General features: G+C 44.1%; 1 protein-coding gene across 1 annotated transcript in view; it reads right to left on the minus strand.

Moving 5' to 3' along the window:
- LOC121286975 (rho guanine nucleotide exchange factor 18-like) overlaps positions 1-12,300 on the minus strand; it is a 193,565-nt gene that overhangs the window by 26,784 nt on the left and 154,481 nt on the right. The window contains exons 14-23 of the mRNA XM_041204351.1: positions 10,879-10,994; positions 10,177-10,317; positions 8,473-8,726; positions 6,065-6,190; positions 5,807-5,924; positions 4,721-4,975; positions 3,602-3,678; positions 3,078-3,256; positions 2,372-2,451; positions 1,606-1,782 (exon numbers count right to left, since the gene is read on the minus strand). Of these exons, the coding sequence (XP_041060285.1) occupies positions 1,606-1,782; positions 2,372-2,451; positions 3,078-3,256; positions 3,602-3,678; positions 4,721-4,975; positions 5,807-5,924; positions 6,065-6,190; positions 8,473-8,726; positions 10,177-10,317; positions 10,879-10,994 (1,523 nt within the window). The remainder of the gene's footprint in view (positions 1-1,605; positions 1,783-2,371; positions 2,452-3,077; positions 3,257-3,601; positions 3,679-4,720; positions 4,976-5,806; positions 5,925-6,064; positions 6,191-8,472; positions 8,727-10,176; positions 10,318-10,878; positions 10,995-12,300) is intronic.

A 12,300-nucleotide genomic window follows, 5' to 3' on the forward strand; every position in this document is an offset into this window, starting at 1 on the left:
GTGGCAAGAGGGGAGGGCGACAATTGTCTCTGTGCACTGGGCAAAAAAAATGAGGATGGGGGCACAAAATGTCAGGTCTTCTTTCAGTTGTAATGCTTCCACAGTCAAACAGCCTGCTAACACTCATTGTCACAACTTAGCTATGAAGAATGGCCATTGATTGATGTGCCAAAGAATGGCTGTGCTCAAGTGTCAGTGTCTTTAATGGAGGAAATAGGAAAACCAAGGGAGGAATAAACAAGGACTGTTTTTTTTTAAACATTTGACTTGTTCAATATTATTCAAGTACACACTAGATGAGTGGGTTCTCGAGAGTAGATACACACTTACCCTGTAACTACATTAACCAAGACATAGAATTTTCATGGCCCATTTGCATTCTTAAAATCACTTTGACCCCGCCCCCATCTCACTGTTAGTTCCAAATACACAAGAGATAAAAACAAAAAAACTGCGGATGCTGGAAATCCAAAACAAAAACAGAATTACCTGGAAAAACTCAGCAGGTCTGGCAGCATCGGCGGAGAAGAAAAGAGTTGACGTTTCGAGTCCTCATGACACTTCAACAGAACCAGGTGAATCCAAGGAAGGGGTGAAATATAAGCTGGTTTAAGATGTGTGTGTGTGGGGGGCGGTGGGGGGGGGGGGGTAGAGAAGTGGAGAGGGGTGGTGTGGTTGTAGGGACAAACAAGCAGTGATAGAAGCAGATCATCAAAAGATGTCACAGACAACAGAACAAAAGAACACAGAGGTGTTAAAGTTGGTGATATTAACTAAACGAATGTGCTAATTAAGAATGGATGGTAGGGCACTCAAGGTATAGCTCTAGTGGGGGTGGAGGGAGCATAAAATATTTAAAAATAACAAAATAGGTGGGAAAAGAAAAATCTATATAATTTATTGGAAAAAACAAAAGGAAGGGGGAAGAAACAGAAAGGGGGTGGGGATGGAGGAGGGAGCTCAAGACCTAAAGTTGTTGAATTCAATACTCAGTCCGGAAGGTGTAAAGTGCCTAGTCGGAAGATGAGGTGCTGTTCCTCCAGTTTGCGTTGGGCTTCACTGGAACAATGCAGCAAGCCAAGGACAGACATGTGGGCAAGAGAGCAGGGTGGAGTGTTAAAATGGCAAGCGACAGGGAGGTTTGGGTCATTCTTGCGGACAGACCGCAGGTGTTCTGCAAAGCGGTCGCCCAGTTTATGTTTGGTCTCTCCAATGTAGAGGAGACCACATTGGGAGCAACGAATGCAGTAGACTAAGTTGGGGGAAATGCAAGTGAAATGCTGCTTCACTTGAAAGGAGTGTTTCGGCCCTTGGATGGTGAGGAGAGAGGAAGTGAAGGGGCAGGTGTTACATCTTTTGTGTGAGCATGGGGTGGTGCCATAGGTGGGGGTTGAGGTGTAGGGGGTGATGGAGGCGTGGATCAGGGTGTCCCGGAGGGAACAATCCCTATGGAATGCCGACAGGGGGGGGGTGAAGGGAAGATGTGTTTGGTGGTGGCATCATGCCGAAGTTGGCGGAAATGGGGGAGGATGATCCTTTGAATGCGGAGGCTGGTGGGGTGATAAGTGAGGACAAGGGGGACCCTATCACACAGCTCTAACTCACTTTCTTTCAGTGCTTCATTAAGTATGACATCTCGCTGAGACTCCAGGGTGTCAGCTCGAAGCAGCACACGTGGTCTTCCGGCATCCAGATACCCATTAACTTCCGCTATATCGCTGTAAATTTCCAACTTCTCAGTCAGGGTCCGCTTGAGCACTTCATCCTTTGCGCTCAGAGATTCTAGAGACAGGGCAGACAAGAGCAGCGGTGATGCAAAACTGCTGATCACTTCACCAGGTTGCATAGCACAGGGCACTGCCACAATCCAAAACTTGACACACCCAAACTAACCAATTGCAGCTTATCAACTGTGCTGGGGTTAAAGGCACCACCAGATGCAGCACTAAGCCACACAAACCCATGATCAACAGTAAGGGTGTCAACAATTCAACATCACCCCGGGTTAGAGGGAGTGTAATGTTTCTACTCCTGAGCAATGTCCAGTGAATCTCCTTTATACCAAGTGCACGCATATTGCTATACTGTGCAAGGACAGAATTGTATTTGGCTGTATGCCTTCCATAATCAAATAACTGGCTAACACTCAGTGTTTAGGTTCACAGGTCAAGAGGCAAGGCCCACTAGTACCTGTGCACCTCCAGCATAGGCCAACACCTACAATTCTGGGTGCCCGAAAAGGATAATGTTCCAAATACCCACATCAACAGACCTCACCTCGATGGAAGTAAAGAAAAAAATGACAACATGGAAAAACAGAATTATTTAGTTTCAAAACCCCAGTAGCAGGTTCTCTGCGATATCAGCTTACGCTGGAGCTCTTTGATTCGGGCTGCTCTTCTCTCATCCTGCTGCCGTTCTTCACCCAGGGCTGCCTCTTCCATTGGGTACCTGGGGGAAAGGGAAAGCTGTTTAGATACTGACATGAAATCAGCTGATCTCATCTGCAGGCAGAGCCTCTCAGATGTGGCAGTTTCTGCCTTGGTAAAGAAATAAAAAAAACAAAACATTTCTATTGAGCCTTGAACAACCACAGGGCATCTTAAAGTGTTTCATAGCCAACTAAGTGGTTTTTGAAGTGTAATCACTATTGTAATGCAGGAGACATAACAGCTAATTTGCACACAGCAAACTCCTCATGAAAGGCAACATGATAATGGCTAGGTAATCTGTTAGTGATGTTGGTTGTAAGGAACTTATTACAGACCCAACTGGGAAAAGGGTGCAGTGGGGGGTCAGCAGTTACTGGGCCCAGGTCCTGTGAGGGAATAAGGGGAGGAAGAGCTGTTCAAGGCCAGCTAACAGTCTAAAGATAGTTCTGATTGACAAATGAAGGTAAAAGTCATGTTTTTAAATGTATGTGTGTGTGTCACAGACATGGCATTGGATTAGCAAGGTTGCTTGGAAAGTGGCATAGACACTCATGGGTTGGCACTGCTCTCCAACTAACGAAGTCACCATAATACACACAACGTTGGCACTTCAGAGAGGAAGCAGGGTTTGCAATGCCATGCTACCTGTCAATTGCATCCCGGATAACAGCCATCCAAGTGTTGCGTTCCTCCTTAGAGTTGGTGTGGATCTCGTACATCTCGGGCCCTTCGTCAGAGGCACTGATGAGGAACATTCCTTTCTCTTCATTGGCCACTTCCCTGACAATCAGCTTGTGCAATGAGATGCCAGCTGGTTTCTGGTCCTGAGAAGTTGGGAGATGTGGAGACTGAATTAGAATGAGTGTAAAATGACTCAAAACACCCAGAGCAGCAGTAACAGAAAATTAAAAACACAGGAAGGAAACAAATAATTCCCTTTTCCTCTAACCTTCAGCTCCCTCTGCTGAGCATGTAGGGTTAAAAATTAAGCTTTTACTGACTGGGCCTGTCTGGAGAACTGTCAGTGCCATTGGAACCATACCCCAAGCTGGACTGACTCAACTCCTTCAAGGGGACAAGGCATACAGTACATGGCTTACATCATTGGTTCATAAGCATACGGATAAATATCTTCTGTTAATAGACTGTGTTTTTCGCCCTGCACTTACCACTGTAGCAAACGAGTATTTCTGGTCCTTTTCCTGAAGTAACAGAATCACATCTGACAAGACGAGGGCTAGAATATCTAAGAAGTGGAACACAAACATGATTAATGAAATGTCTATACTCTCTCCCCCAAAAAACAAACACAGGCATCTTTGCTGTCTAATTCCTCAAATTTCAGACTGTTACAGCCAGAAATTCTTCAGGGATTTCAAGCTCTCCCCAAACCTTGGTTCCTGAGAATCTCTTCCAACTTCCCCCTTGAAAATTTGTATTCCAACGTGGTGCACCTGTTCTAATGAAAGGCCATCAACATGAAATGCTAACTCTTTCTCTCTCCACAGATGTTGCCGGACCTGCTAAATATTACCAACATTTTCAATTTTTATTTCAGATGTTCAATATCTGCAATATTTTGCTTATATATGTCCCTCATTTTTAATTCCACTATGCTGCATATTTTATTAATCTCAATCAACTAAATTTACCATTGATCTGCCCAGGTATAAATTGTATTGAAATCTCATTAAGATCTTGACTCCTTTCTTGAGTCCATAGAGCCCTCTTCTTTGCTGTTATCCATCAAGTCTCAGTTCAACATATAAAAAAATTGAGAGTTATAGCCACACAATGAATTTAACCATAACATTGGCTGGAACTAATTCTGAGAGTGCGCAATGTTATCAGAGGTACTATCTTTCAGATGAGACATTAACCCCAGATTGTCATTTTCCTGTTCAGCTGAACTTTATTAAAAGCCTTCTGGAAGTCCACATTTTTTCATCAACGTTATTTAACAACAGCAGTTGGTAATAATGTTAAAATAATACCACATGAAAAATCAGGGCTGCTATACAATATGGCTTCCAAACACCAATTTGGGACCTGTCATTTATCATTCTTCCATTTTTTTCCCCCTAGTTTTGATTTTAATAGTTTCCTGATAATTGAGATCATGAAAATGAGGTTGGACCCAGCTCAGACCCAGTCTCCCTCTTGATTCGACTCTTGTTGGTGTGTTGTACAGGCTGCATGTCCTGCAAAGGACACTTCTTACAGTCAGCTGTCTTTTAACACTTCTCCACTTCCATGAAACAAAGTTGTAAATATAAAGGGATTTCTACCTTTTAATCGTCCGGATGCAGCCTTCCAACAGACAACTCCTTCATGCAAAAGTTTCCTCTTTGCTCTCAGCATGTCTATTTTACGAAAGGTATTTCTATTCTTGAGCTTGGCTATTGACTTGGGTTCCATCCGATTCGCAATCTCCTTCAAACGCCGAGCTTTCTCGTGCTCGCTCACTTTCTCATCCACCTCAGTTATTGCATCCTTTATCAGAAGCAACGCCTTGGTCAGCTCTTCATGATCCTCCGAGCCAGCTTTGAAACACACAGGAACATTTATCAAACACACCACTGCATACCAACTGGAACCTCCGCTTGAGGGATGGAAATTCCCAATTATTTACTTCTCCCAGTGTCGATCAGCAGCCATAATGCCATCCAGTCTCCTATTTCAGATTTTCTTTGAGGAATGTTGCACCACAGGATAATGCAGTGGGGTCTGTGCCTATAATTCCCCCACACAGTAAGCTTCTGATTTCAAATCAGAGAACAGGCAGCTCTTGGAAGGAAGCTTGCACTTTCACCACAAGGAGAGAGAAAAAAAAAAACACTGTAGGACCCTTGGTTCTATTAACTAGTCCCATTTTAATGAAACCTTCTCGCTCAAAAGTATGGAAGCTGCCCCCTAACATCACTCTCTGTGAGCCAAGCAAGGAGAAGGTATAATATTGCAACCCGGCTGGGTCAACATCTCATAGTTGGACAGGCTGTGAGTACAGGGCCAGAGATGATTGGGGCAACAAGATCCTGGAAAAGAATGAGTTAAGGGCAGGAAACAATGTGGTGAATCCTGACATTTCATAATAGAGGAACAGGAGTCAAAAAAAGGGGGGATTTGAAGCTAATGAGGAACAAGGGGAAAAAAATCTCAGAGCAGCAATGAGCACACTGGTGCTTGTTAGAGAAAGACAAGGAAGGTTGCGATGGAGAGAGAGGGTTTGGAACATCAAAATGTTTTGTGCAAAACTATATGGTTAACATATCCCAGTTACACAACTAACATCGTCACATCCTGCTAAATTTTTGAAAAGTGGAGTAAAACAATGCAATCTCGTTGAATGAATGCTTTGACACACTGTAACATACCTTCAGTATTCTGAATAATCCTCTCCACCAGGACAGGATATTTAGTTATACGTTGGGTGACCAGTAAAATGCATTCCTGCACTCCAAGGCGTCTCACCACAGAGTAATTATTTAATTTCTGGAAAAGAAGAAATGCGACACCGTGAGATTTGCCTTTTTTTTAAAATAAAAGGTTACGATTTTCCTGGATGGGAATTGGATTGTGCAATGGGTTAGACACTCCTTGCTGCTACTTGTGTTTCCTCACAGAATACGCACCTTGATTAGGTTCTGGAACTTCTTGTTCTGCTGGTACATTTCTTTGTAATAATTTACTGCCTCGTTGTGCTGACCACAGAAATCCCCATACTGCGTCTTCAGTTCCTCTCCATATTCACCTGAAAACTGAGGCAAAATACATTTGTCAATACCCCAAAAAATTACTTCACAAGATTACATTGTTAACAGCTCTGCTGAAACCTGTTCCTTTTTTTAAAACAAATATTAATTTTTGGCAATGAATGACAGTGTTGGAGAGTTGGACATTTTTTTTCCAGGGACTCAGCATAGATACAGAGTAAAGCTCCCTCTACACTGTCCTCATCAAATACTCCCAGGGCAGGCACAGCACGGATTAGACATGGTAAAGCACTCTCTACACTGTCCCCATCAAACATTCCCTGGGTCGGTACAGCAAGTTGTGCTCCTCCTAGAAGACAGTGCGGGAGATCCCTATTTCATGCATCAGTCACTGTGGGGCCTTTCCCAAGTGAGAATGAAGATTTACATTAAAGGCTAATTTCGTGCTCCAAATCCACCTCTGCAAAGAATTAGAAAGAGACTGCCCAAAACTTGTTCCATGCAAGATCTGATACCTTGAAAAAAATCATTAAACTAACAAGAGGCATGAAACCAAAATGCTAAGAGCTATGATACAGAATTTGTTTTCACAACTTGATCAGCTAAAGGCCCTTTCATGGATCTACTCCCAGGTGTTTAGCGTGTTTTTGTACAAATGGCAGCTTTCACAGATTAATAGCTACCAAATGTGAACACACAACACAGTATACACCAGCTCTCAGTGCTACAACAGGAGGTTCTGCGACCAACCCAAGGGTGGCACACACACTTCTATCTATTGACAGGGTTGAGCTCATATATTGCTGCCCCAGATCCCCCATGGTCAGTTAGCCTGCCAACATTCACTATCCGGGACATTCCCTAGTGCTGTTTTTCTCTTTACTGCAAACGTCACGTGACAGGATTCTTAAGGTTTAGTTCCTGCCAGAATGTTCAGCAATAATAATAGGTCAACTATCTCTACCTGTCAGTATAGAGCTGAACTGAGCCAGACTGATACTCAGCTGTGAGATTAGCAACTGTGCTGCACATAACATTCCTGTAGAACTCCAAAGAGGCTAGCAGCTGCCTAACTAACTTTAAAATACTTGATGACTCAATAAAATATTATTGTTGTATTGACAGCATTTAACAGTGACAAGGCACTAATTTACTCTCTTTGAACTCTCTTCACCCACCCCATTTTTCTCCTCTCCTGAAGGCACTGCCTCATGCTAGGGTACAGTTGCATGAAGACCAAGAGTTCCCTGGTCCTTTCCTCCAGTATCTCATTACTATGGTCCAACAGAGTGATTACCAGCAGGTTACTGAACTACAGGGAGGGGTTGTGTTATCAGGATCTGACTGACCTGGAGCCTTTGGAAGTTGGGGGAAATGGATAGTGATCAGGAGCATGAAGTCTTGCTAATTTTTTTCTCTCCTTAACTCAGGGATGTAGAATTGTATTAAACAATGCCTTTTACAGCCTCAGGGCATCCCAAAGCACTTTACACCTGACCAAGTGTGGTCGCAGTTATAATAGTGAGACCAACTGCAGCACCCACATCATGTGGTCAGCAGACTAAATGCTTTCATTAAGTTTTAATATACCGAATGCACCTTGGAAGACACACAAGCAGCAGCTGCCCAACATCATGTAGCAAAAGAAGGTTTCAGCCTCCATTAATTTCTGGTGGTGGGAGTAGTAAATAGCAAAAAGTTAAAGAGCCAAAGAATCTAACCCATTTACAAATATGCATCACTTGACAGGTTAGATGAGTGTACTAAGTGGCAAAAAAACAGCTTCCTTTGGAATTGTCAACAAAAATGTTTATTGAAGTCAGAGTAGTACAAAACAGACATCAATAACTTGGTCCACTTCACTTTGCGGCAAGAGTGAGGAGAGAGGTAATGGCAAGGCACTACATTTATATTATAAAAGACAAGAACACCACTGTAAACTGCTCTAATTCAGTTCCTCTTTATAACGATAAAAGCATCATGGTAAAAATTGCCTACATTAAAAAATCATTTCCAGTTCCCACTATCTCTGTACTTAGAAACTGGTGCCTGCAAAAGATTAAGGTCCTTTAATTAGTGTATCAAAATATCAGCCCTCTAACGCCTCATCCAAGCTTCATGCTCGAGTTGGGACAGTGACTGTTGGCAGGGTATTCAACCATAGGAGTCATCACTGTGGGGATCTGCAGGTGAGGAATTCCTGGGAGAAAATGACAGGTGCGGATTCAGAATCAGCCAGTATACTGAGGCCAACTGTAATGATTCTTTCAGCTCTCTCAGCTGACTCAGTGCAGACTGAACAAACATGGCACATCTTTGCTCCCTACCTGTTGTGTGAGGATATCACCAATTCGCTGGATGAGATAATTCTGTTCACTCCCTTCCTCTAAGGAATCTTTCCGCCGCTCCTTCAGCCGCAAGAAGAAGGCTCTGTGAATTTCCAGAAGCTGGTGTAAGCAGGGAAAGATTCTGTTGACTATGTGCCTGTCACTATACTGAAGCTCCTCCGTTATTCCTCGATTGTACACGTGCAGCATGATTTTCAGAGTTCGAAGGTGATGCATCTCTGTCTGCATTAGCTCTAAAGAAGAATGTTTTTAAAAACAAAAAGGTCCAAGTTAGGAGGGAGGTAAGTAATTTAGCGTAAGACCTTATGAACAGTTGTGGAGCCAGCTGTGCAATTTATTTCTGGTGCAGTCAATCTCCAAGTTTTCCACTCGCTGGCGCCTCCCATTTTATTCAGCCATGGATTTTAAAGTGTCGATGTCCTTCCCCCCTCTCTCTGCCCATCTCACCTTCTCCGTCAAGAACTCCTAACAGCACCAGGAGAACAAAGTTGAGAGTCTGCAAGAGAATCTCTAGCAAGTGAAGTGGAAGACTGTGTGTGTTCAATCTGTAGGAGGAACTCTTACGGTAAACTGTGCAGATGTTATGCTGTCGGGTGAAAGTTTTAGGTGCTGTGAGAGATCACATGCATCAGTTCAATATGACAGTTCCAACTTCAATGGTGGCTCATTAAAGCCACACCGAAGCCAGTGTGGAACTGCACCATGCACACTTGTGAATTCTGGCCAGTTGCTGATCTATGCTGAATTAACTAATCTCAGCAAAGGAAGTGGGGGAGGGGTGCGCAGGGGCAGAGGCAGCGGGAAGAGGGGCGACAAAGATGTTAAAATTGGCCTCTGTGCCTTTGAACTGGGGCGAGGGGGCGCATGGGGAGAAGAAACCTCAGCCAGGGTTTCCACTCCTGAAGCCAGTCTAGTGACTCCTGCTGGAAAAGACACGGGGACAGACATTGAGTGTGAAGCAAATGAGTGAGGGCCAAACATGACTATAACCTTAGCTACCAAATTAGCCGATAACATCATTCAAGGTCACACATGAACACTGGCCAGGTATCTGAAGGTGGGGTGCTTGATATTTGTGGAACTCTATTGCAACAAGAGTCAATGCCTTCATGAGAGGGGGGGAGAAAATAGAAGCAAAGCCACAAACATCAACTGAAAATCTCTCCCGGTTGCGGAGGCTTATATGAAAGCTCGCACCAAGCCAGAGATGGAAATCACACCGAGCCTCAATTGTAGTCCAGAACAATAAACTATTAAGTGCATGCATGTGAAATCCAGATAAAATGCACCAGGTGGGAGAGGTTTTATGTTGGAAGCAAGAGATAGTTAAACTTAACTCACTGCTAAAATAGTGGTCTCACATCAAGTGTGATACCTCAATTCACCGAGTCACTGTGACCCACAGAACCGAGGCATGCTGGCCTCCCTGAGTGGATTCTGAGCACACTCAAACTCACTGAGTAACAGTAAAAGCAAAATACTGCAGATGCTGGCGATCTGAAATAAAAACAAAGTGTTGGAAAAACTCAGCAGGTCTGGCAGCATCTGAGAGTGAGAAACAGAATTAACGTCGAGTCCAATATGCCTCTTCTTCAGAACCCCTTCTTCATTGAATAACAAGACTGACTGATGTACAGGGATCGCAGACTAGCAAAGCGGTGACTAATGGGGCATTTTTCTTACCATAAATCACATCCTGCCTTTTGATTACTTCTTTGCTCTGTTTCTTTGCATATGCCTGGTCCACTGCAATGCTCCATGATTCAGCTTCAAAGTCCTGGCCGTCTGCCTCCAACTCTGCCTTCAGAGAAGCATAAATGGTGTCTGAACCAGGACAGAGAGGGGGAAAAATAGGTTAGCCATGACATCACCTTCCCTCTGTCTCAGAATAATTTTACAGAGAACATATTGCTTCCTGGTCTCACCTGGTGTTCTGTAATCAGTCACGAGCGAGACGGAGAGAGACAGAGAGAAAGAGGGAGCGGGAGAGAGGGGGAGGGAGTACGAGAGAGAGGCGAAGCGTGAGAGAGAAATTCCCATCATCCAACTGTGGGTCCCCGGCCTCCCCGCATCACACTGGAGTCAACAATCAGCAGATCCTTCAGTTGGCCTTACTCAAGCCTCACTCTGCCCCATTTTTCAGCTCCCGCCCTTTACCTTTCTGAGCAGTGTTTTACATGATTCATGTAATTAAGGTGTTTTTTTTTTTTAAGAAGTTCTCTCTCCAAAATGAAATCTCACCCAATGAAACAGCAGCTCAAAAGGGGCTATATCTTTCTCCTACTTTTGTGCACTCCATGGTTGGGAGCTAGCTGCCTTATAGAATGGTCACTGTACAGTATCAAACCCCACTTCATCAGCACTGTGGTCAACGTATCTCCTTACCCTCTGCCACAAGGGACTCGACAAATGATGAAGCCAGATTCGGAGTTTCCTCAGCACAAGACTTGCTTTTTGGGATTCCATTCTCCACCTCCTGCTCCATCTCCCCTGAAGTTATTCTAGATCATAAAATACAAGCATGTACACACATTAAAATTCAGATAATGGATTAGGTGCTACATTAGTCCACAGTCCAAATTTCATTTGATAAATTGCTACATCAAAAGTTATTGCAGGAAATAAAAGCTCATGGTGTAAGAGATAACATACTAGCATAGATAAAGGATTGGCTGGTTGGCAGAAAATAGAGAATGCATAAATGAGTCTTTGTCTGATTGGCAGGATGTGACTAGTGGAGTCTTGCAGGGGCCCTCAACTTTTCACAATTTACATCAATGACTTAGGTGAGGGAAGCAAAGGCATGGTAGCTAAATTTGTAGATGGCACAAAGATGGTTAGGAAAGTATGTAGTGAAGAAAACGAAGGGAAGAATTTCCCCCCTGTCCGGGGATGGGGGAGGGATTCAGGAGAAGCGTGTGTGGGCACCCCTCCGGTCGCGCTCCCAATTGGGGTTGTGCCGCCATTTTACGTTTAGGCCCACCCAGCATGACGTCCACCAGGAAAGTGTCACATGAGGGGACATGTCAGGGAAATTTTATTTTTCTATATTTCACATTTTTGAATTTGGCGCCGATCTCCCCGAGGCAGCACTTAGCCTCAGGGAGATGAGTTGGCACATGTCCATCACTTTTAATTAAACTTTTATTAAATTTTTAAAAGCCGACATGAAACCTCATCCCGCCCGTGGATGAGGCTTCATGCGTTTTCTGAAGCCCGCCAGGGCTCCTGGCCTGCCCGCCAACCTTAAGGTTGGAAGGGCAGTTCCTTTAACTACTTCAATTAGTTTTTAAATGGCCTCAATTGGCCGTTGACAGGTCGGCGGGCACACAGCTGATTCGGCTGCGCCCTCGCCGACCTGAAAATTGAAATGATGCGGGGTGACGTGGGGAGTTCCGCCTGATGTCATTCCGCGTCATTTTACGCATCGGCGAGCGGGTCCCGCCCCCTCGCTCGCCAAACTCAATATCCTGCCCAAGGAGTTTGCAGGCAGATATAGATGAGTAGGTGGGCAAAAATCTGGCAGATGGAACCATAATGTGGGAAAATGTGAAGTTGTTCACTTTAGCAGGAAGGATAAAATAGCAGGGGGTTACTTAAACGGAGAGCGAATGCAGAATTCAGAGTTGCAGGGGGATCAAGGTATCCTTGTGCATGATTCTCGAAAAGTTAGTACCTAGTTACAGCATGTAATTAAGGCAGCTAATGGAATGCTATCCTTTATTACAAGGGGAGTTGAACATAAAAGGAAGGATGTTATGCTTCAGTTAAACAGGGCATTGGTGAGACCGCATCTCGAATACTGTG

This window comes from Carcharodon carcharias, chromosome 14 (genome assembly GCF_017639515.1).
Source record: "Carcharodon carcharias isolate sCarCar2 chromosome 14, sCarCar2.pri, whole genome shotgun sequence".
In the NCBI taxonomy this organism is placed as follows: domain Eukaryota; kingdom Metazoa; phylum Chordata; class Chondrichthyes; order Lamniformes; family Lamnidae; genus Carcharodon; species Carcharodon carcharias.